The sequence below is a fragment of the Lupinus angustifolius genome, chromosome LG02 (assembly GCF_001865875.1).
Source record: "Lupinus angustifolius cultivar Tanjil chromosome LG02, LupAngTanjil_v1.0, whole genome shotgun sequence".
Lineage (NCBI taxonomy): Eukaryota > Viridiplantae > Streptophyta > Magnoliopsida > Fabales > Fabaceae > Lupinus > Lupinus angustifolius.
Window position 1 is genome coordinate 20,122,615 of NC_032010.1, and position 25,538 is coordinate 20,148,152.

The window sequence follows — 25,538 nt, forward strand, 5'->3', positions numbered from 1 at the left end:
AGTGGATTATTTGAATAAGGTATTTTAGGAAGCAAAGCTTTTTATCTAGGGGCTTATCAATTGTTAAGAAAACTTCACTTTTGTAATCACCAGCGGACCCTATCATAATATGTACGTATATGTTAAAAATTGCCCCACCTTGGAATCGAGTAAGACTCATCTCCATTAATGGAGAGACAAGTTATACTTTGTAGTATATTTTTAAGGCTAAAATTGTAATTTCAATAAAAAGTAAAGGTCATAAATGTCATTGCCTATTAAGTTTTTAGTGTATTTTCTCCTAACTTGTCTCTCCATTAATAGAGAGTAGTCTAACTCCTTGGAATCATATCTCAGCAGGTATGAACCTTAGGACAATATGAAGGAGCACATCATACCCACCTATCGAAATGGGCTTAAACTCATCCCAACTTTATGAACTATTGGAGTATCGATCTATTAGAATTTAGGAGCACCGAAAGCTTTCTATGTGGCAGTGGTCCTTTTGAAACCCAATAATTCCAAGAGCAAGAAGCATATCAAGAAGAAAAAAAATATGGCATTTGAAATCTAAGAATCGAAGAAAGAAGAATAGTTGAAAAATAAACATACATGGCATGAGTCTATTAGAAGGACAATGATCTGCTGTCCAAACCCTCTCAGAGATCAATCATATTATGACACGTCAGTTAAAAAAATTAAGTATTTATAACTTTATCACTTTTGCTTCATTGTGATTGGTTAGGGACGTGGTTGGGGACAGCAGATCCCCATCCCTATTAGAAGATACTTGTTTATGGACAAGGATCACCTGTCCCACAAATTTCTTGTCTCCCTGTCCCAGACCAATCAAACATCACAAAATAATATTAAAATATTAATTTCTGTTTTTATAATTTTTCTTTTTAAATGAATGAAACTCTATAATTGGCTTGGTACACCAAGTGGAACATGAATGAGGACATGTGATCACCATCCCTTGTTTATGAAGCATATTGAGGCTTTGTGTGGGAGTTAGCACTATAGCTAGAATAACAAAATAACGTTTAAAATTATCATTTAATAGCGCTTTTGTGGCGCTGTCTATGTGAGCGCAATAATACATAATGTTATATTCAACTGCGTTTTTTGTAGCGCTGTAGAAAATAGACATTTAACCGCGTTCACTGAAGCAAACATCGTTAAATGTGTACTTTCTAAATAAGACAATATCTCTCCTAGACATTCTATCATACACATGACAAACATGTCAAACTCCACCACATTTATAATAGATTTGTTAAATCACCAATGACTTCAACTAGATTCAACCTTAACAGATTCTAATATTATAAAATAACATGAGTAATAAGATCTTACGCAAATCGTTCATTTTTTCCCTTCAATGTTCACCATAACCAAAAACCTAGAGCACCATAACTGCATAACTTCACAACAAATAAAGATCACACTATTAGTAAAGAGAGAAATAAATGAGCTAAAATAAGATAACGATTTACCTTATGCTTGAAGAGAAAAACCAAAAATTGATAACTTACTTAGAGAGAGAAACTAAAAACAAAAGAGAAAAAAATGTAACTTATGGAGAAGAAGAAAAGTAAGAGAAATAATAAACGGAGTGATATGTATTATTGTGCGTGAGATTTTGTTTTTGAATTTGAAAAGATTTTCGTTCACTAAAACAAGCATTTAATCACGCTTATCGAAGAAATGTTGTTAAATATATGAAGCTTTAACAGTGTTTGCTTTAATAAATAAATGTGGTTAAAGATAATACCTTTAACAACGCTTTCTTCAATGAGTTATGTTAAAGATAACATATTTAACAATGTTTATTGAAGAAGTGATGTTAAACATATGAAGCATGACTTTTAACAGTGCTTTTTCAATAAGCGTTGTTAAAGATAATACTTTTAACATCGCTTTCTTCCATAAGCGTTGTTAAAAATAACATCTTTAACAACGATTATTGAAGAAGTGTTATTAAATATATGAAGTATGACCTTTAACAATGTTTGTTTCAATAAGCGATGTTAAACATAACAAAAGATAACACTTTTAACAACGCTTTCTTCAATAATCGTTGTTAATTCTCTTCCGTCTTACATTTAACCGCGTTTAACACACAAGCGCTGTTAAATGAGCATTGTTAAATATCAATTTTAGCATAGTATAGGAGGAAAAAGAAAGGAGAGAGATCAAAGAGTTAGGAAAGGGGAGGAAGGGAAAGGAAAATGAAGGAAATCGTCTCTCTAGTTTAGGAGTATGAAATTTAGATGAAGGAGAGTAGATCAATGATAATGTAATAATATTTTTTATTTTCCTTTAAAAATGTAATTAACAATGAGAAATGGATAATAATATGTAATTACATATTATTACTAAACATATTTAGCTATTTTGACATTTTTATCTCAAAAAATCTCAAATTGTTGGAACTTTAAAAATAGACAAATGGAAGATTTTGGATGGGTTGAGCCTCCAAAACCTTCCCCTCTCCTTCATGCAACTCCCCAACAAGGGGAAGACTTTCCAAAACTATCTATTCCTTTCCCTCCCTTCCAAAACCCCACGCCCAAACAAGACATTAGATGAATCAACTTCTATCTTTGTCATCCTCCAGAAATACAACTCTATAACATATAAAATAATACAAAATTCAAATTGAACGTTATATTTAGATAATCAATAGTGTGAATTGCTTGCAACTGAGGTGCATATTTGAAGTAATCTGCAATTTGTCCATGCTTGCAATTTGTTTCATTCTACTCTTGATTAGAGATGTCAAAATGGGCATTACCCACGGGCGCGCCCGCATATCCCGTATTTTTTTGCGGACATGGCATAAATTTTTTGCCCATTTGCCCGACCCATTTTGCCCGCTAAGTTTGCGGACATTTCCGTTGGGCATGCGGGCAGCCCATAAACATAATTTAAGGAAAAAGTAAGAAAATTTTAAATAAGTTATGATGTAATGTGATTTTTAATCCATAAAAAAATTGTAATCTAATGTGATTTGTTAAACTTCATATAAAATATAAAAAGTTTTGTTAATTTTTTATCTTCAACTACTTTATTTAATTTAATTTCATTTATTACATGATTTTTTTAATTATTTAACAATGCACGTGGGCCGCCCGCAAGCCCGTTAGCCCGTTTTAAAATGGCAGAGCATTGAATTTTGTCCGTTAATAAATGCGGGTATGCTCGCATCCGCTTAAATTTTTGCGGGCATTTGCGGGCGCGGGCTAAACAGGCCGGGCGGCCCGTTTTGCCATCTCTACTCATGATCAAACCTTAATACTACAAGTTATCAACCCGAAACCGTGGAACAACATACCATAGTGATTTCCATGTTTTAACGTGCAAAATCTAATCATGATAATTAGGAAGCATATCACCAAAGTTAGGATTTGCTTCCACCAGTATAATTTGTTTCCTAAAATTATGTTCCTATCACCATTGTAGGAATAACACACTACATTTCTAATCATGATAATCATGCAACATCAAACCAATATGCTTTGCTTCCCGTTAAATGTGAAACAATATTGCATTTTAAGATTGAAAGAGTGTGAAAATAGTGTTACAACTATCAACTCGGTCAAGGTTGAAAAAATGGGAAGGATGAGATAGAGTTGTAGTTAGTTCTATAATTGATTATCACGTTTCCCCTTTTCAAATATGTTTCAAAGGAGTGACTGGTAATGATAAAAATAGAGAAAAATAAGTAAGTGGAAATGTTAAAAGAGAAAAATAAGCACCAATGTCTGTTTAATGCATAAGTTTTATATTTCCTTCAGTACCATAATACCATATGATATAATTTTTTCACACAAACATAAAAAAAGAAGATTGGTCAAGAAAGGTAAAAACAAAGAAAAGAACATTAATCATCTATTATGTTATCCTTAAATTTTAAAACATCAAAAAATCAAAGCTTTTGGAGCCAAATAAAACAATTGATATACATCAATCATAAATAAAAACAACGTATACATAAGTAAATGAGAAGAAATTTACGAAAAATTTAGAAGCCGAAGCAATCTGATGTGATCTGCAAGAATGAAGTACTCATTAAACTAAATTTGGTACAAATTAGGCAGTAAATTGAAAGCAAAGAAGAACTGAGGGTATGAGGAGTAATACCTAACATATGTCGCGTTTCGTGTTTCGATGGTTCTCTAGTGTTGACCCTATGAGTGTGATTCTGATGACCTAAAAACATCATTGCTGCCAGATAACGTGCCATTGAGAGTAAGCTTGATGAAATTGGTGGCATTCTTGTTATCAGGTTGAGAATAATGTAATCCATTTAGCTAGTTGCGTTAATCGATTAATAGATTGTATAATCGATTAAACAGACATTAGTTTTGTTATAAAATGCACTATTCATGAAATAGAAAAGGGGCTAAGTATTATTCAATTTTTCTCTTCACACATCTCACTCGATAATCGATTACCCATATCTTAATCGATTAAATTCTTTCTTTCTTTTCTTCCAACAGTGATATTTAGAGTTAAGTGATCAGGGATATGTAGAGGTGCCAAGTTAAGGTACAAGAAGCTTCAAGTGGTGAAGCTCACAGTTGTGATTAGAAATTCAAGTAGAAAAGGGGTGAAAGTGAAACTTCAAAAGGGGAATGGCAACGTCACATGGATTCTCAATGAATCTTCCAATTCTTGATGGGAAGAACTATGACCATTAGAGCATTCAAATGAAGGCAATATGGGTTGCAAACAACAAAGGAAGATTCTATGGAGTATAGGGAAGCTAAGAAGAGGGATTGCAAGGCAATCTTCTTGATTCATCAATGCCTAGATCGTGCCAATTATGAGAAGATTTCTGCAGCTTATTGTTCCAAGGAAGCATGGGAGATATTGGAGAAAAGTTACTCAGGTGAAGTGAAGGTGAAGAAGGTGAGGCTTCAAACACTTAGGAGGCAGTATGAGTTGTTGCAAATGGATGAGCAAGAGACAATTGCAGAATACCTCACAAGAATTTGTGGTTTGATCAATCTAATGAAAGGGTGTGGAGAGACACTATCTGAACAAAGTGTAGGGGAGAAGATATTCAGAACACTTACTCCTAAATTCGATCATATTGTAGTGGCAATAGAGGAATCAAAAGATCTTGAATCCTTCAAGATTGACAAAGGTTCATGGAGAGACAAATAGATAAACAATCTCAGCAGGCCTTGAATACAATTCAAGAAAAAGAACCTTGGGCACTATGACAGATTTAAGAGAGATAAAGGAAGATGGAAAAATTACAAGAAAATGGAAGCTGGAAATTCCAGAGTACGTGGGCTGAGTTCACAAAGAATCAACTCTAGCAACCAGGGTTATGATTATGAAGTCAGTAAGGCCAAGAAAGGGTGCAATCAGTTGAGTAGTATGAAAAAAAAGGCAAGAGCAGAATCCAATGCTTTAACTAGAGGAATTAGGGTCATTTTGCTTCAAAATGCAAAGACAAAACGATCACTCATGTTAAAGAAGAAGGGGCCAGACTAGCTAAAGATGATGAATTAGAGGAAGAAGTGCTATTGTTGGCCAGAAAAGATGACCTTTGTCAAGATGCTAGTGGTTCAGATAAAGCCTTGTTGATGGTAACAAATAAGCATGATCAGAACTCAAACAGTTGGTATCTTGATACTAGATGTTCAAATCACATGACAGGGAATAAGGATTGGTTTGTGACTCTAGACAAGTCACTTGAGACAAAGATCAAGTTTGCAGATGATAGCTTTATCACCGCAGAAGGAATTGGAAAAGTGATGATCAAGAAGAAGGATGGTTCAACCTCATATATCTCAAGTGTTTTGTATGTGCCAAGAATGAAGAGTAATCTTCTAAGTCTTAGTCAATTACTTAAAAATGGGTACAATATGAGATTAGAAGACAAAATGTTCAATAAAAGAGGCTTGCTAATCTTGAAGGCTCCACTCTCCCAAAACAGAACTTTCAAGATTGGCATTTAACTTGGAAATGAAAAGTGCTTAGAATCCATAGCAGATGATGATAAATGGATTTGGCACCAATGATTTGGTCATCTCAACTTCAAGAGTCTTGAATTGCTAAGTCAGAATGAAATTGTGCATGGACTACCTAATCTTAAAGCCTCAACTGATATATGTGATGATTGTCTCATTAGCAAGCAAACCAGGAATCCATTATGTTCACAAATCTCAACCAAAACCGCTCAACAACTTGAAGTTGTATACACTGATGTATGTGGACCAATGAAGACTCAATCACTTGGAGGGAATAAATACTTTGTTACCTTCAAGGATGATTTCACATGGAAACTATGGATCTATGTGATAGAAAAGAAAAGTGATGTGCTTGGTAAGTTCAAGAGCTTTAAGGCACTTGTTGAAAAAACAAAATGGCATGATCTTAAAATTGTTAAGAAGTGATGGTGGTGGAGAGTACAACTCTCATGAGTTCACTAGATTCTGTGAACAAGAGGGTATAACTCATGAGGTAACTGCACCATATACTCCTCAACACAATGGTGCAATTGAGAGAGTTAATAGAAATGTTCTGAATATAGCAAGAAGCATGTTGAAAACAAAGAAGCTTCCTAAAAGGTTTTGAGCAGAAGTAGAATCCACAACAACCTACATTCTGAACAGATATCCAACAAAGAGGCTGAGAAATATAACCCCAAAAGAATCTTGGTCATGGCTCAAACCAAATATGAAGCATCTCAAATATTTTGGCTCAGTATGCTACAAGCACATACCTAATTGTAGAAGGAAGAAGTTGGATGATAAAGGAGACAAATTGATCTTCCTAGGTTATCACTCAATAGGAGCCTACAAGGTGTTTAATCTTGAAACAAATACTATCTCATATAGCAGGGATCTCAAGTTCAATTAGGCTGAATCATGGAACTGAGATGGAAACAATGCATGCTCAAATAGATCAGTCAGAATGGACATTGATAGCACACAAAATGCACCAGAACCTCTCACAAACAATGATGAAAATTTTGTTGTTGATGAAAGACCTCAAAGACAAACACATATGCCATCAAGGTTCAGATATTATGAGGTGTTTAATTAATCTACAATCAATCAAGAAGGAGATTTTGTAGATATGGCTCTACAAGCTGAAATGGAGCATGTCTCATTTTATCAAGCAATTAAGGATCAGTGTTGGATTGAAGTAGTGAAGGAGGAAATCAATTCAATAGAAAAGAATGATACATGGCAACTTACAACACTACCAAAGGGTAAGAAGGCAATCTCAGTAAAGTGGATGTATAAGGTGAAATTGAAGCCTGATAGAACAATTTCTAAGTACAAGGCCAAATTAGTAGCAAAAGGGTTCTTGTAGAGACCAGGTTTGGACTTTGAAGAAGTTTTTGCTCCAGTGGCAAGAATAGAAACAATAAGACTTATCATTGCTAATGCAAGTTCAAAAGGTTGGTCAATCTGTCAAATGGATGTGAAGCCTGCATTCCTGAATGGTCCATTAGACAAGGAGGTATTTGTAACACAACCACCTGGATTTGAGATTCAAAATCAAGAGAAGAAAGTGTATAGGCTACATAAGGCACTCTATAGGCTGAAACATGCACACAGAGCTTGGAATAAAAGAATAGATGGATTCTTGTTGAAGCTAGGATTTTTGAGATGTATAAATGAGCATGGTATCTATACAAAAGGAGTACCTACTGAAGCATCAATAATAACTTGCTAATTACATGCAGTGACAAGGGAGAGATTGATTGGTTTAAAGCTACGTTGAAGCTTGAATTTGAGATGGCTAATTTGGGAAGTTTGTCATACTTCTTAGGGATTGAATTTGTCAGGAATGATTCAGGGATTTTGATGCACCAAAAGAAGTACATTTCTGATATACTTGAGAGATTCAACATGCTGGAATTCAACCCAACCACAACACTTGTTGAAACTGGTCACATTTTATGCAAGGAAAATCCTGAAGATAAATCAGTTGACTTAACTCTTTATAGGCAAATGATAGGATCTGTAAGATACATATGCAACTCAAGACCAGACTTGGCTTATGGTGTTGGATTGGTTAGTAGATACATGGAGCATCCTGAACACTCACACATGCAGGTAGTAAAGATGATACTCAGATATATCAAGGGAAGTATGGATTATGGTGTTATGTTCCCTGCCAACAAAAGCAGAGAAGTTAGCACAATCTATGGCTATACAAATACAAATTGGTGTGGTGATAAGGATGATAGAAAGAGCACAGGTGAATACTTATTCAAGCTTGGTAATGCAGTTGTGAGTTGATGCTCTAAGAAGTAAAAGGTTGGTGCTCTAAGAAGTAAAAGATTGTTGCTCTATCATCATGTGAAGTAGAATACATTGCAGCCTGCTTAGGAGGACAACGGGCACTATGGCTGCAATTATTGTTCATGTAGTTATGAATGCCAATGGATGAACCAATCGTGTTGCTTGTGGCCAACAAATCAATCATCGATCTAGCAAAGAATCTAGTCTCTCATGGCAGAAGAAAGCATATAGAACCCAAGTATCATTTCTTGAGAGATCAAGTGGAGAAGAACAACTTGAAGCTAGAATTTTGGAAAACTCAAGAACAAGCTGACATACTCACCAAACCATTGAAAAGAGATGATTTTCAAAGGCAGAGAAGAGAACTTGGTATGATAAGCTTAGCTAGTATGAATTAAGGGAGAGTGTTGAGAATAATATAATTCATTTAGTTAGTTGCGTTAATCGATTAATAGATTGTATAATCGATTAAACAGACAGTTAGTTCTGTTATAAAATGCATTGTTCATGAAATAAAAAAAGGCGCAAAATATTATTCTATTTTTCTCTTCACATATCTCACTCGATAATCAATTACTCATATCTTAATCGATTAAATTCTTTCTTTCTCTATTTTCTTCCAATAGCTTCTTGTTTATGTGTCTCTATTGTAGAATGATGGAAAAGAGAGAAAGTTAAGAGAAAGAAATAAGTAGGAGTTATGCATGGATGATTATGCAAAATGGAATGAAGGTATGGCATGAGGGAATTGTGGAAGTGAATCCACTAATCCACTTCCAGTAACGAATGAAGATCCTTTATCCATGTTTGTGTCTCTATTGGTGTTCCCCACCAAATATAATATGTCATTTAATTAAATAGAAATATCATAAAAACATAATTATATTTGTTGGTATAATTTAATTGGATAAAGATATGAAAGGATTGAGTTTTATGGAAGATATGATCTCTCTTCAGCCACTAATAATGTTTTGCAATTTACAAACAATTAGATTGCACATATGTTGATTTCTATAAATTTTTTATTTCAATTAGAAAGGTTGATGTAGATCTATCAAATGGGCTACTCCAACTAGCCCACATAGTGTTTGAGCTAAACTGGATGAGCTAAAGCTCAAGTACAATTATGTATGTCAAATCATATTTCAAACTCGCCCTATGCAGACTAGTGTTTATGACAGGTCCACCCATATAATATTGAATATAATTATTTAAATTTTAATCATTTAAAATATTGTTTAAAAAAAATATATTTGATATTAATGTATAATTTTTTAACATGTTTGTTATGCCTAGTTTAATCAAATTTGTAGATCTAATGTTTTAAGATTGATTTAAGATATGATGTTAAGTCTCCTTATATGATTTCTAATATAACATATATATTTAATCTCTCGTTCCTATTGGACTTTCATTTCTTAACATAATATAATTTGTGATTTCATTTTAATATATAAACATGTGAAAACTATCAAGAATAATATTACGTTATTTTAGCTTTAAGTAATGATAGTATATACTCAAATTCGAAGGAACTTAATATATCATGGTGTAACTATGATTGCATAATATAATTTAAATTTATAAATATTTATGTTATAAATTTTATTTTTTCAAAGTTCATAACATCAATATTTGTTATCTACATTTTACTATTAGTTTATATCATCATTATGTTTTAAAACAACTTTTACCTAAGGCTTTTACTAAGTCAAAGTTCTCCAAAAAGGAAAAAGAAGAAGAAGAAAATGAGTTAGCCCAAACTCTGCCAAATAAGTCCAACATGATTTTAAAATAGCTCAGCTCATTCAAATTAAAAAGTCTACATTCAATAAAAAAACATATTGAATAAAGTACCAAAACCCTATTGACTTTTAGGATTTGGCAGATTAATCCTACTGAGTCTGTTCATTTTGACATGGCTAGGTTGATTAAAAAAAATGTGAAGAGTAAATTAGATAATTTAAAATTGAGTAATGCTATTTTCTCATACTAATTTTCTTATATATAAAAAAGTGATACATATTACTTATAAATCAATCGTTAATAAATAAAGTATCATCTTTTAATATATACTATTTTTTTAGGTAAAAAAACTAGTTGTAGTGGAATTTATCATTTTTCTTTAAAAAAATGACAGACATATATATTTTCAATGGGATCGAAGGGTGGATATCGCGTCTCTAAAAATAAGGTATCGTGTTTTTCCCAAAAACAGAATCGCATCAAATACAATCGCAACCCCCGCTTTCAGTTACCCCACAAACAAAAATAGTCTCTCTCTCTCTTTCTCTCCCTTTATTTCTTCCTTCTCTTTCCCTTCATTGCTTCTCTCTTTCTCTCTCTGTCCTCTTCCATTCTCTGAATCCCTAACCAGATCTCTCTCGCAATGGCCACCGCCCTTTCCCCCCGCGAAGAGTTCGTCTACTTGGCCAAGCTGGCGGAGCAGGCCGAGCGCTACGAGGAAATGGTCGACTTCATGGAGAAGGTCTCCGCCGCTGCCGCCGACAGCGAAGAACTCTCTGTCGAGGAGCGCAACCTTCTCTCCGTTGCCTACAAAAACGTGATCGGCGCCCGCCGTGCCTCATGGCGGATCATCTCCTCCATCGAACAGAAGGAGGAGAGCCGAGGCAACGATGATCATGTCGCTACCATCCGCGATTACCGATCCAAGATCGAGGAAGAGCTCTCCAAAATCTGCGACGGTATTCTCAAACTCCTCGACTCTCGTCTCATCCCCTCCGCCGCCTCTGGCGACTCCAAGGTGTTTTACCTGAAGATGAAGGGCGATTATCACCGCTACTTGGCGGAGTTTAAGACTGGGACCGAGCGCAAGGACGCCGCTGAGAACACTCTTAACGCTTACAAAGCCGCTCAGGTATTCAGATCTGTTCCTTTTATTCTCCACATTTGTGATTTTTTTTTCAGTTAGAGTTTATATTTGCACGATTGGATCTATTAGATTGGAATAATCGACGATTAATTGCGCGATTGTGATGTTTGATTTTGTGAGATTTGAATTTTACTTTTTGCAGGATATTGCGAATGGTGAACTTCCACCTACTCACCCGATTAGGCTGGGTCTTGCTCTGAACTTCTCTGTGTTTTACTATGAGATTCTTAACTCCCCTGATCGTGCTTGCAACCTTGCAAAACAGGTTTGAATTGCAATTTCAATTGAATTATTTGATTTGATTTTGCTACAAAAATATGGCTGAATGCAGTGAAATTGTAATCTTTTGTTGTGTCTAGTTGGGATAATGTTCATTGCAATCACTCCATTTTTTTAATTTTCGCTTATGTTGAAGAGTGTGAGTCTTGGCGCAAAGGTAAGGTTGTTGCGTTCAAATCTTTGAAACAATCTCTTCACTTGCAAGATTGAGGTGTCGTACATTTATATCCTAGAAATAGTTTCTTCAATTGTAAGAGTTAGGTATCGTACATTTATAGGTTGGATACTTGTGCATTGGGCCACCTTTTTATTTATGTTGAAGAAGTTCACCTGTTATTATGTTCTGATAACTTATTAAATGGAATGTATCATGATTTTCCTCGATGTTGTGTAAGTTTGCAAGATCATAAATGGTATATTATTTACTCATGAATTGTTTTTATCATTTTGACATTCTCTAGGCTTTTGATGAGGCAATTGCTGAATTGGATACTTTGGGTGAAGAATCATATAAGGATAGCACTTTGATCATGCAACTACTTCGTGATAACCTCACCCTTTGGACCTCTGACATGCAGGTATGGTTGTGTTTCATCTGATCTTTGGCAATGTTTAATTTTGATGTGAAACTTTTTTGGACTGGCATCCTATCTCTTTGTAGACAACTGGTTAAATAAGTATGCTTTGTTAACAATAACATGAGATGTCAAATTCATCATAAATTATTTAGCAACATACTATTGCTTGTAATTGTAATTTTTTATACTGGCTGTGTATCTTAGTTTAATTGGTTTTTTGTGTGAATCTCTTGATTATTTATCTTTACAAAGCTTATTTATTGATTTCGATCTTTATTTTGGTGGGGTTTTTAGGATGATGGTGCAGATGAAATCAAAGAAGCAGCAGCTAAACGCGATGATGAACAGCAGTAAACATATCTTACTGCTAATTAGTTATTGAAATTCTCTATAATGTTTTTAAAAGGAGAAGGTACTGATCGATAATCTCAATGCTACTGAGATTTTAGGCATTCAAGGTCTTTGTTATGATGTTGGGCTTTTATAGTTTGTTCTTTTCTTTGTACTTGTTTCTGAATTGCCTATTTTCTTCATGACACTGAAATTTCTATCATAAGCGATTGGACTATTACAAGATTATTCTCTTTATGCTGTTTTATTTGGGATGTCAGGGTGTAATTTAATCTTTAGCAAACTTGAAAGCTTTGTTTAGCCGTCGTTGGAATTTAATATGCTTTGTGAGGATTGTTCACTTCATTCTGCATAGAAGGTGCTTTTGTTGATCTTGAGCATTATTTGATGATCTTTATCTCAAAAATCATGATTTCTAAGGTGCCTTTGTTGATCTTGAGCACTATTTATTGATCTTGATCTCAAAACCAGGATTTATAATTTTCAAATGCCTCTGGGTGATATTTTAATATCAGTTCTTATGAGAATAAAAGAAATAAACATTGCCTAGAAAATGTAAGCTTAAAAATATTTTTGGTCGTTAAAAATATATTTAATTTTGGTTTTAGTTCTTATAATGTAATTTTTGGGATTTTGGGCTTACATATGCCAAAGTTTTGGTTTTAGCCCCTGATAAAGATGGGGCTTACATGTGCCAATTCTAATTGACGATTTGGCTGATTTTGGTGTTGACAATTAATTCTAATTTATTTTATGAAGGAAGGGTTATGATCATCCTCCCTAGCGTCACAATTCTATTTTGTATGTCTTATTAGGGGTGGTAATATGAGCCAGCCTAGCCCGCCTTTGGCCCTCCAAAATATGGGTTGGTCCTGCCTGACCATTATTTCTAAAAGGATTCTAAATGCTAGCCCAACCTATATTTGGCAGGGCTGGCAAACCGACAGACTAACTTGTTTTTCTTTAAAACACATTTATAACCAACTCAATCACAATTTCAAAAATAAATAATCATCCTGCATTATAACTGTCTTTTAAAATAAAAAAATTACAAATCAAAATTCACAATCTTACAATAACATAAACGTATTATTTTAAAACTTGTAAATTCTAAATAATAAGTTACCATAGTTTTAAATTTTTAGACTCCTAGTTGATAATAAAGTCTCTAACTCCTAAGTTTTAAACATTAGATGTTTTGTTAGAAGATGTATCTCTTTTTCTATTACTACAACCATCAACGTCTTTCAAATTTTTTCTTCTTTATCATCTACATTACCATAGAACAAATAAATAATAATTACATTCTTAACCATGGGTTGATGAAATTTTCATAGATACATTCTTGTTGTTGAAATTTAATATATTTAAATGATAATTACATTCTTGCTCGTTGGTTTCATAATAAAATAAAAATCATTAGAACAAATAATTTGATCATGGATTGCCATTGAAGAGGTACCAATAGAGGTGGTAGTTCCACCCGCCACGCCCCGCTCCTCGCCCACCAAAATATAGACTAGTCCAAACTTTATTGGTAAAAGGGCTCAAATCCCCAGTCTGACTTGCTAAAAATGGCAGGCCGAACGGGTTGGCTCGTCGGACCAAGCGCATATTGCTATTCCTATGTCTTATCAATCTTGCAAGCTTAGCCTTGAGCCAATATGATTCCTAAGTGCCCTTTGGGGTGTGTATTCTCTTGTACGTTTACCTAGGGATCGGATATACCCATGTATATATTGAATATAGACTAATTGTTCCTTAACCATGTTTAATCAAATAAAATTGTGACACTTACTAAAAAGTTGTGTAATAAAAAATATAAATGTTATTTTTTAAGTGTCAAAATTTTATTGGAATGAGAATAATTAAGAACATTCTTTTGTGACATTTGACTATATGGTCTCAGATCCCTAAGTTGGCCTCCACGCGAGGCTAGTTATAGTAAGCTCAAAGAACTGTTAGAATTTCTGACAACTTATGGGTCACAAATATAATTTTATGATTGTATTATGGCCATTATGTAATTAGCCAAAATATAAAATGATCTTCAGTAATTAATTTGGTGGCTAAGAGCATATGTGTCATGAAATATTATAAGTGTAGATACCTTCAGAAATTTCTGATTTGATGAAGGGACTGAATCAGAATTATTGCAACTTAAGTAGTAACCGCTACGGGGTTACTTTTATGGGTTATGGTCCCCATTTGTAGAGCAACATGTTTTCAAGTGTAAGGTTAAGGAGAATAAAAGTGGATTAGGATAGTGTTATCTATAGGGGATAAAACACTATCAAATCATCCATAAGGCAAGGAATAAGGCATCTCTCCTCACAAGGCACACACTCAAGCTCTTGGCTTTCTCATTCCCCTCTAGAGAAGCATAAGGAAAACCATCAAGTGCTCTAACATCTGGAAGATCATCACACCCTCATACCTTCGAGATTTCAAATGGCTAATGAAGGTATGTTCTTCATCTTCATCATGAAATCAATTGGGGTTTCTTTGGTCTGGGTCATGGTCATTCCATATGGGTTTATGTATGAGCATAAACATTAGGTTATTGGAATGAAGCCATGATCATAAGGACTTCCGCATTCAATCTACAGATTATAGATGGAGAAATTATCCAACAAGTGGTATCAGAGCCACCTCAATTTGATTCATGAGTGAAATTAGAGTTATTGCTTTTCTTCCCCAAAATCTGAATTGATTTAGGGTTTTGGTGTTTTCATTTATGCCATGGATCGATTAGCATAGACATTCATGTTTTTTTCATATGAATATAGATAGATTCGAAATGAATGAATATTGTTTTTCTGTTGTTTTCTTGAATTTTTGGGTAATTTTTCGAAGAATAGCGATGTAGAAATCGAAATGTTCGTGTTCTGTCGCAGTGCTCTCGCTCAAGCGAGAGTGTCTCGCCCAAGCGAGAGTGGTCGCCCAAGCGAGATCTAAATAGAAGCATTGGCTTCTGTTGCGCTTAAGCGATAAGATTCTCGCCCAAGCGACAGCTCGCCCAAGCGAGTGTACGGGCGACATAAGGCTCGCGCAACCGAGAGCCAAAAAGAAGCATTGACTTCTATTGCGCTCAAGTGAGAGTACCTCGCCCAAGCGAGGGTTCCTCGCCCAAGCGAGAACTGAAAAAAAGTTTTATCTTATATTGAACCCAAGCAAGAGTACCTCGCCCAAGCGAGAGTACAATAAGATTTGTGGGGCTTTGGTATCTTTGTGCGTTGACCTTAATTGTTATTTGGTTGTCCATTAAGTTGTCTATTATTTCAAGTGAGCCAATTGAAGTGAAATGTCGCCAAAGTGACCTATCTCATGAATATCTCATAAGGAATATTATATGTAAGTGTGTATGATTATTCATGCGAGTATTAGCTGGTCCAAAGGAAAGTTGATATTTGGCCGAAGATCATACACACCTGTGATGATAAACATGTTATAAATCTAAATTTTTTATACATGTAACTGATGAATCAATCCAAAGAGGGATTCGTCAGTTGACATGCCTTATTATAAATGTTTGATCATTACAACAAGAGTACCACTTGCAGTTAATATCACTGTCCAAAGACTTGATATTAATGGTGCACTAGGTATCTTGATTTGGAGATACCATTGTTTAAGCACATTGATAATTTTAAGTTGTGAGCATATTTTAATTCTGTCTTTTGTCTGATTCAGCTACATCAATTGTTTCTATATCTGCAAATTTGAATTCGGTTCCGATCCTTAATAGAGAAAATTTTAAGGAATGGAAAAAGAACATGGAAATTGTTCTTGGCTGCATGGATCTAGACTATGCTTTAAGGGTAGAGCAACCCCATTCTCCTTCAGAATCCAGTGCCTCTGAAGAGAGGAAGGATTATGAGTAGTGGGATCGCTCTAATCACATGAGTCTAATGATAATTAAGCGCGGAATTCCAGAGGTCTTTAGGGGTACTATCTCGGATGAGATAAACAATGCCAGAGCTTTCCTTGCTGAGATTGAAAAACGCTTTGCAAAGAGCGATAACGCGGAAGCAAGTGCTCTATTACAGAACTTGATTTCCATGAGGTATCAAGGCAAGGGAAACATAAGGGAATATATTATGGTAATGTCCAATATTGCTTCAAAACTTAAGGCCCTTAAGCTTGAGATGTCGGAAGACTTACTCATACATTTGGTCTTACTTTCCCTTCCTGCACAATTCAGTCAGTTTAAGATTTCTTATAACTGTCAAAGGGAGAAATGGACTCTAAATGAGCTCATTTCATTTTGTGTGCAAGAAGAGGAAAGGTTGAAGGAGAAAGGATTGAAAGACACTTTTGTTGTACCGTCTTTTAGACGGAATTTAATTTTTGTTTCTTATTTGGACAAATTTGGATATTGTTGTTCATTTGGAAACAATTCGGTTCAATTGTCTTTAAATTCAAATGTTATTGGAACTGACTCACTTATGTTAAATGACAATCAGCATATGCTGAATACTATTGCTAAGTATAGCGAAACCCTGAATGTGGAATCACGTGGTACTAAGCGTAAAATTGAAAATAATAATTTAGGTGCATTATGGCACAAGCGCCTAGGTCACATTTCTCAAAAGAGATTTGAGTGTCTTGTGACAGATGGACTTTTGGATTCCATTGACTTCACAAACCTTAAAGTTTGCGTCAAATGCATAAAAGGAAAACAGACCATACAATCAAAATGTGGTGCATATAGAGCTTCGGACGTCTTAGAATTGAAAAGATCATAAACATTAGGTTATTGGAATGAAATCATGATCATAAAGACTTCCGCATTCAATCTATGGATTATAGATGGAGAAATTCTCCAACAAGAACATATTGGACATGTTATGGTTGGTTTGTTGTCTTCTTGGGCCGACCATTTCCTAATGGAACTTAACTTATATTTAGTCTTGGTCTTAGCATACTTACTTATGACAAGCTCGAGCGAAATCTATGCATTTTCATTTGCTAAATAGCTAGACATTGTAAGAAAATCCTTATATGTCGAAAATGTCAATTTAAATAAAGTTCTTCTAACAAATACGAGTTTATTTAAGAATTAAAAAAAAATTGCATTGAAAATTACTCCCTTCGTCTAGGACATGACCACATATCAATGTAACTAATTCATATCCCAATTCTCATTAAATTTCTTTTTATTTGTCATATTTACCCTTTCTCTCCATTAACCATTATTATTATCTAAAAAAAGCTATTCTTTGACACATGTCAATCTCTTACAATATTTTTTCCCGCCCAAAATATTTCACCAGCAAAAGGTAAACTAAAAGTTCACAACCTCTATATATCAATGATAAATGTACATGTGTAAATCTAATAATAATGTATATCTATTAAAGTCTTTCTTAAATTGTTCATTCTCTCATATTCACATTTTTATATTTGGAACATATCTTATATCCTACAATATGTATTACTTCATGTGTCATCAACTGCTATGCTGTTGGTTGAAAATGCATTAAATTTAAAAATAATTATTAAATATTTTTCTGACCAATCACAACTCATAACACATGGAGTGACACATATTATGAAATAGGAGATGTATTATCTCCCATCTTATATCTCATATTAATTTCTATTTGAATTCTTTTTGACATATGGTATCTTTCTATTTTTATTCTTTTTGGTTTCATTTTATTATTTCATTATTATTCTCTCCTCGTTATTATCCTTCTCTTTCTCTTCCAACATTTCTCTTTAAAGTGTATTTTCAATGATTTTATTGTTTATTTTATAGATTTGTTCCTTAAAGTGCATTTTTTATTGTTTTTTGTTTATGTTGTAGATATGTTTTTATTCTGTATATCTGGTTTTATTTTTCATTGTTTTTTTGTAAATTATTTCATTGATCTTATTATTTTATAGATTTGTTCTTTCTATAATTCTCAAAATTGGAATTGTCATTTATTTTCCTTATGGGTTTGAATATGTTTCAACCATGCGAATGCACGAATAACAAATATGTTCTTAACAATACGAATTTAGGAGTAATATGCGTATTCTTAACCATGCAAATGCACGAGGAACATGCATTCTTAATGATACAAATGTGCAAATAACCTGTGTTTTTAAACATACGAATGCACAAGTAATATGTGTTCTTAACAATACGAATGTACAGGTAATATGTGTGTTTTTAACAATGCAAATGCACATGTAATACGTGTATTCTTAACTATGCAAATGTACAATTAACATGTGTGATTTTAACCATACGAACACACGGGTAACATGTGTGTTCTTAACAATACAAATGTAGTACTAACATGTGCGTTTTTAATCATGTAAATACATATGTAATATGTATTATTAACCATGCGACAAAAAAATACTACCCCATACGGATGCACGGGTAACTTGCTAGTTACTCAATTAACAATCTCTCTTACTATAAAGTTGTACACTAATTCTCAAGGCGTAATTCGAAAAGTAGTTATCTACTTTCTTCAACGTCTAAATAAGCAAGTAAATATATATTTTCCCTCTAAATAGACAATAAGAACAAAAGAATATAATTTTCAATGAAAAATTCTTTTGTTTTGAATCCTTAATCAATACCCTTAGGGTATTTGTTAGAATTCTCCTTTAAATAAATATACTAATATAACTATTATTATTTATGTGCCATGTTAGTGTATTACAATCAATATATTATTAATCATTCATATGTATTACATTAGTTTAAAAGTCAATAATAGTTTGCACATGAATGATAAATGTTACACTAATAATTTAAAAACTTCTTGTCAATGTATAAGTTTTTGTCTCTTATTATACTATATTACTATACTATTTTGAAAAAAAATATTTTTCAGCATATTCAAATGTTTAGTGGCCTATATAATTGATTATTCAACTAACCTATGTAGAGATATGTATGGTGCTGTATTAAATAATACTAGAAAGTATATATAGAGATATATATGGTGATGTATTAAATAATACGAGAAAGTATATATTTAAATAAGCTTTAAGGTAGACCGAACTTTTAAAATGCTAACAAAAAACCCTATAACATGCCTCCTATTTTGGAAGTTTGTCAAATCTTTTTAAGCAAAGTCTAAGTAGATGCAATCTATTTCCACCCATAAGTTCGATAGATACGTATACGAAAGTAACAATTCTATATGTAAGGAGGAGAATCCATACTCGAGGGTCTTTCCCAATATTAAAGGGCTGTGATTACCATAGGGAAAATGAACCATTCTGGTTTATCTAAGTAGGGTTGATGAACATTTGTTACATAACTATTACGGTGTATTAATTGCATAGCATTATGAGGATGGTTATCACAATCTTGTCAAAATGGACCTATGAGTCTAGAGGTGGTGTCGGTCATGGATTGGAGTTGTTGCTCCGTAACATAAAGGAGACTATCGAGGTACTCTTTATTATTGTGAATTTGTAACTCAATACACCTCATCTATTTTATTATATATTTTTTTTTGATAAGTCAAAGGCTTACTTATATATAATTTGGTTCAACATTGTGGTTGCTTGTAGAATAGGTAATCTAACTAAAAGTGGTAAAACCCCTAACTAACACGCTAATAAACTATCCTAACTAACTCATCATAAAGATCCTTCTAGAATATACAAAAAGTGCCCATGTAAAACACATGTGCCAATTAATAGCCCATGTGTGTAAATTCTGACCAAGGATGCTCCATGGCCAAGAAATGGATTTGGCGCGAAGCTTGGTCAAGGTCACGAGTCTGACCATATAATGTTGGTGCGCCAAACTAGGCATATGATGCGCCAAGCTTGGCATTTGGTGCGCCAAGGTCGTGTTTCTGACTGTGCAATGCTAATGTGTCTGATTAAGCTGATTTGCTATGCCTCGCCTAGTTTGGACTGATGCATCATGCTGATCAACTTGACCGAGGGAAATACACCTAACTCGAACATCTAATGAATATTACTTATTGACGACATGAAATTACACGGAATATCACATCCAGACAGACACGCATAATAAACACAATATATACATCACATATAAAAATGCACAATGATGAATGATGTTATAATCTCAGATTATGAGGATCAAAGTCCACAATCTCAATGTATGAATGTTATGCTTGTTTCATTCATCCTTTCACCAATATCCTCCTAAGATACTATTCAGAAATAACCAAGAGTACATGTCCCATAACAAGCCGATTTGAATGCACCAAAATTATTCCTCGCAAGGATATATGATCTATCTGTTCCGAAGAATTGTCCATTTCAGGAAGGTGTCGTATCAAACACTTTCTGGGCATCCCTCTCATTGATCCTGATTGCAAAGAGGGGTTGTCAGAGATCATCTAGTTTGCGTTGTGAGAACTGTCTGATCCAATAGAATACCTCATCCAGGAATACACGGGACTCGTCTCACCTAGACTCACCCTCAAGACTTTGTTGACGAACCACCGCCATCGTCGTCCCTCTCAACATCTCGGGGCTCGTTCGTCTCCCGTAAATTTCCTCTCCACTATTTCATTGTCCATAATGAGTATGCACACTAACCGAGGTTAGCTGGTTAAATATTTTAATCATTATTTTATATGATCGACCCAACCTAAGACATATCCTAGAGGAATGCTTCTTGTGGGACCCGATCTTATGTCAACACGTAAATAGAGGAATAACATCCCTACCACTATGAACCATGGCTGAATCACCCGAGACGACCACATGGCCAAGCCTCTTACGGTCAGACGACATCGCTGCGTGGTATCATGTAATCCTTTTTTGGGCATCGCCTTAATCACATCATCACAGTCGGAAACCTTGCCCTAAATAAGGGCAAGAACAAAGGTACTTGTATAAAATGAATTTAATTTATTTCATCCATCCGATTCAAGGTTGAATATCCTTGAATCATCATCATTTGCCATTGAAAGTCTTACAATCAAATAACACTTTTTGAAGTAAGATTTTCAATAAAACTTATACCGGAGTTATTTCGTAATCTGTGGATGTACATTTCATATAGTTATTTACCTTTATAACTTCTTGATGGCAAACATGTCATTAGACTCTCGTATATATGAGAGCTATCTTTTAGACGACTTAAAAAGAAGTCATGTCTATATGGAGCCCTCTTACTCCAGCGAGGGCACATCCATTTTTGAGGCATTTGTGGCTTAAGCGAGAAAATAATCAGTTCTCTTGGTGCCTATTTTAGCTCAAGCGATAGCTGTCTCACATCGAGCTAAAACACTCATTTTCTCTAAACACTTCTCACTCAAGCGAGAGCTGTCTTACTCAAGCAAGAAGAGCCTGAATATCATTTTAATTACTTTTCTCAAGGAAAATATTTCTCATTTATATCACATGTTTTTAAACCTTGAATTTAACAATTATCACATACATATCACATGCAATTCTAGCAAGAGATCAAAGCTTCCATTTAGAGACAAGAGTCCTCCATTCAGAATTTGACCACCCAGATGGCTACTTCATTAAACACATTGCACTCTCAGAATTATTTAAGTTGCCTTCCCAGACTATGGTCAACCCAAAGAATGTGAGTGTCATCACTCTAAGGTCAGGCAAAAAGATTGAAGTTGATCTAGCTGCATAAAAAATGAAGCAACCAGTTTTACAAGAGATTGAGAACATTAGTGAAGAAATTCTTGCTAGTGAACCTTCCACAGGTGCTGCACAACTATCTTTCATTCCTCTTCCATTTCCAACAAGATTCATTCAAAGTAAGAAGATGGAAGAGGTAGACAAGGAGATCTTGGACACATTTAGAAAGGTAGAGGTGAACATACCTTTACTTGATGCAATCAAACAAATTCCAATATATGCAAAATTTCTAAAGGAGTTGTGCACTCACAATAGGAGGCTCAAATAGGTAAACCTGTTCCTCACATTCCTGAAAATGTAAGGACCCAGGTACATTTGTTGTATCTTGCATAATAGGTAATAGCAAATTTGAGAATGTCATGCTAGATCTAGGTGCTTTGATTAATGTTATGTCTATGCATGTTTTCATGTCTCTTTCACTTGGACCTATTCAACCCACTGGAGTAGTGATTCAATTAGCAAACAGGAGTACTGCTTACCCTGCTGGTTTGATAGAGGATGTCTTGGTTCGGGTTGGTGAACTTATTTTTCCTGCTGATTTTTATATTCTCGATATGGAAGAGAGATCCTCCCGTAACACAGTTCCTATCATTTTGGGGAGACCATTTTTAGAACAGCCCGAACAAGATAAATGTCCATGCTGGAACATTATCTATGGAGTTTGGTGATATTGTGGTCCGGTTTAATATTTTTGATGCTATGAAGCATCCATCTGAGAACCATTCTATGTTTTATATTGATTTACTTGATGAGTTAACTAATGAGTGTGATTTTCTTAATGATTTTGATTCTATGTCATTGATAGACTCATACACTTGTCATACATGCACTGATTCTGAAATGTGTAATTCTTGTATTGATGAGTTTCTGCATATTTCTGTTGATCCAAATGTTGTAGAATCAGATTGCACTAACCCAATTGCTGCAGATATCATACAACAATCTAATTTACTTGTCCAGTTACAAGTTTTAGAATCTATGTCTGCTACTTTGGTTCCATCTGTTTTGCAGGCACCTGTATTGGAGCTTAAGCCTTTGCCTGAAAACCTCAAGTATGCTTACTTAGAGGATGATGAGAAGCTTCCTGTTATTGTTTCCACCTCCTTTGATGTTGATCAAGAGGAGAAGTTGTTGCAAGTGTTGAAGAAGCATAAGAAGGCAATTGGTTGGACCTTAGCTGAAATTCCTGGTATTAGCTCATCTATGTGCATGCATAGGATACTCTTGGAAGATGGAGCTAAACCAGTGAGACAACCACAAAGGAGACTCAATCCAGTCATCCTTGAGGTTGTGAAGAAAGAGGTCACAAAGCTTTTACAAGCTGGGATTATATATCCCATTTCTGATAGTCATTGGGTGAGCCCAGTTCAGGTGGTTCCAAAGAAGACAAGAATTACAGTGGTGAGAAATGATAGAGATGAGTTGATTCTTACGAGAGTGCAAGATATTTGGAGAGTTTGCATAGATTATAGGAGGCTCAACCAAGCAACAAGAAAGGATCACTTTCCTTTACCATTTATTGATCAGATGCTTGAGCGCTTAGCAGGTAAATCTCATTATTATTTTCTTGATGGTTTTTCTGGGTACTTCCATATTCATATTGCTCCTGAGGGTCAGGAGTAGACCACATTCACCTGCCCCTTTGGCACTTTTGCCTATAAGAGGATGCCTTTTGGCCTATGCAACGCCCCTGGTACATTCCAGTGGTGTATGGTGAGCATTTTCATTGACTTTTTAGAGAATTGCATAAAGGTGTTTATGGATGATTTTACAGTTTATGGATCTTCATTTGATGCATGTTTGGATAGTCTGGATAGAGTTCTTCATAAATGCATCGAAACTAACCTTGTTCTGAATTACGAAAAATGTCATTTCATGGTAGAGCAAGGCATAGTTTTGGGGCATGTGATCTCAAATAGGGGAATCGAGATAGACTCTGCCAAGATAGATGTTATTTCACAATTGCCTTACCCTTCTTACGTGCGAGAGGTTCATTCTTTTCTTGGTCATGTAGGTTTTTATCGCAGGTTCATTAAAGATTTTAGCAAGAAGGCTCTTCCACTATCCAACCTGTTGCAAAAGGAGATGGTCTTTGATTTTGATGAGAGATGTATGGAGGCATTTGATTGCCTCAAGACAGCCTTGACCACCACTCGTATTATCCAGGCACCTGATTGGACAGTCCCTTTTTGAGCTGGTGTGTGATGCTTCTAATTTTGCATTGGGGGTTGTCCTTGCTCAAAAACTGGAAAAACTGCCTAGGGTAATTTATTAGGCTTCTAGGACTTTAGATGGTGCACAAGTACACCACAACTGAAAAATAGCTTTTAGCTATTGTATTTGCTCTGGATAAGTTTAGGTCTTATTTGCTTGGTTCTAGAATTGTTGTTTTCACTTACCATGCAACTTTGAAGTTCCTATTGAAGAAAGTTGTTTCCAAACCAAGGTTGATTAGATGGATGCTCTTGCTCCAAGAGTTTTATTTGGAGATCCATGATAGGTGTGGAGCACAAAATTTGGTGGTTGACCACTTGAGCAAGATTGAAGGATTTGTTGATATGATGCCTATCAGAGATGATTGTCTTGATGAACAACTTTTGAATATTCATGTTTCTTTCCCCACCCTTTGGTTTACCAATATTGTAAATTATTTGGTTGCATCTATTTTTCCTCCACTTGCATCTAGAACTCAAAATGATAAACTTAATAGTGATGCTAAATATTATGTTTGGGATGATCCCTATTTATGGAGATTGTGTACTGACTAGGTTACTTAAAGATGCATTCCAGATCATGAGATTGAGTCAATCCTTCAATTTAGTCATTCTTCTGCAGTGGGTGGCCATCTTGATACCCAAGGACAACACGAAAGGTGCTTGACTCTGGATTTTATTGGCCCACCATCTTCAAAGATGCGTGGAGGATTTGTAGCACTTGTGAGTAGTGTCAGAGAGCAGGTGGTACCCTTTCTTGGAGACAAGAGATGCCTCAACAACCTATGTTGTTTTGCGAGGTGTTTGATGTCTGGGGTATTGATTTCATGGGTCCATTTCCTGTTTCTTTTGGCTTTTACTATATTCTACTTTCTGTTGATTATGTTTCTAAATGGGTGGAAGCTAAGGCCACCAGGACTAATGATGCTCGGGTTGTTATGGATTTTGTTAGGTCTCATATTTTTTGCAGGTTTGGCATACCCAGAGCCATTGTTAGTGACCAAGGCACCCACTTTTGCAATAGATCCATGCAAGCTATGCTCAAGAAATATGGGGTTGTTCATAGAGTTTCCACACCTTATCACCCCCAATGTAATGGGCAAGCTGAGATTTCAAACAGAGAGATAAAAAGGATTATGGAGAATATGGTGCAACCTAACAGAAAGGATTGGAGAAACAGACTTGAGGATGCTCTTTGAGCACATAGGACTGCTTACAAGGCACTCATAGGGATGTCCCCTTATCGGGTTGTCTTTGGCAAAGCATGTCATCTTCCTGTAGAGATAGAACATCGTGCATACTGGGCTGTGAAAATTTGTAACTTGGCTCTTGATCAAGCTGGTGAAGAAAAAAAGCT

General features: G+C 34.9%; 2 protein-coding genes across 2 annotated transcripts; both read left to right on the forward strand.

Moving 5' to 3' along the window:
- LOC109328099 lies at positions 4,738-6,398 on the forward strand. The gene is made up of 3 exons (XM_019561377.1): positions 4,738-5,137; positions 5,452-5,803; positions 6,134-6,398. Exons 1-3 carry the CDS (start codon positions 4,738-4,740, stop codon positions 6,396-6,398), a joined length of 1,017 nt encoding a protein of 338 aa, XP_019416922.1.
- On the forward strand, positions 10,554-12,411 carry LOC109338268 (14-3-3-like protein). The gene is made up of 4 exons (XM_019575465.1): positions 10,554-11,139; positions 11,297-11,419; positions 11,895-12,011; positions 12,306-12,411. The coding sequence occupies exons 1-4, from the start codon at positions 10,651-10,653 to the stop codon at positions 12,363-12,365; spliced, it is 789 nt and encodes a 262-aa protein (XP_019431010.1). The 5' UTR covers positions 10,554-10,650; the 3' UTR covers positions 12,366-12,411.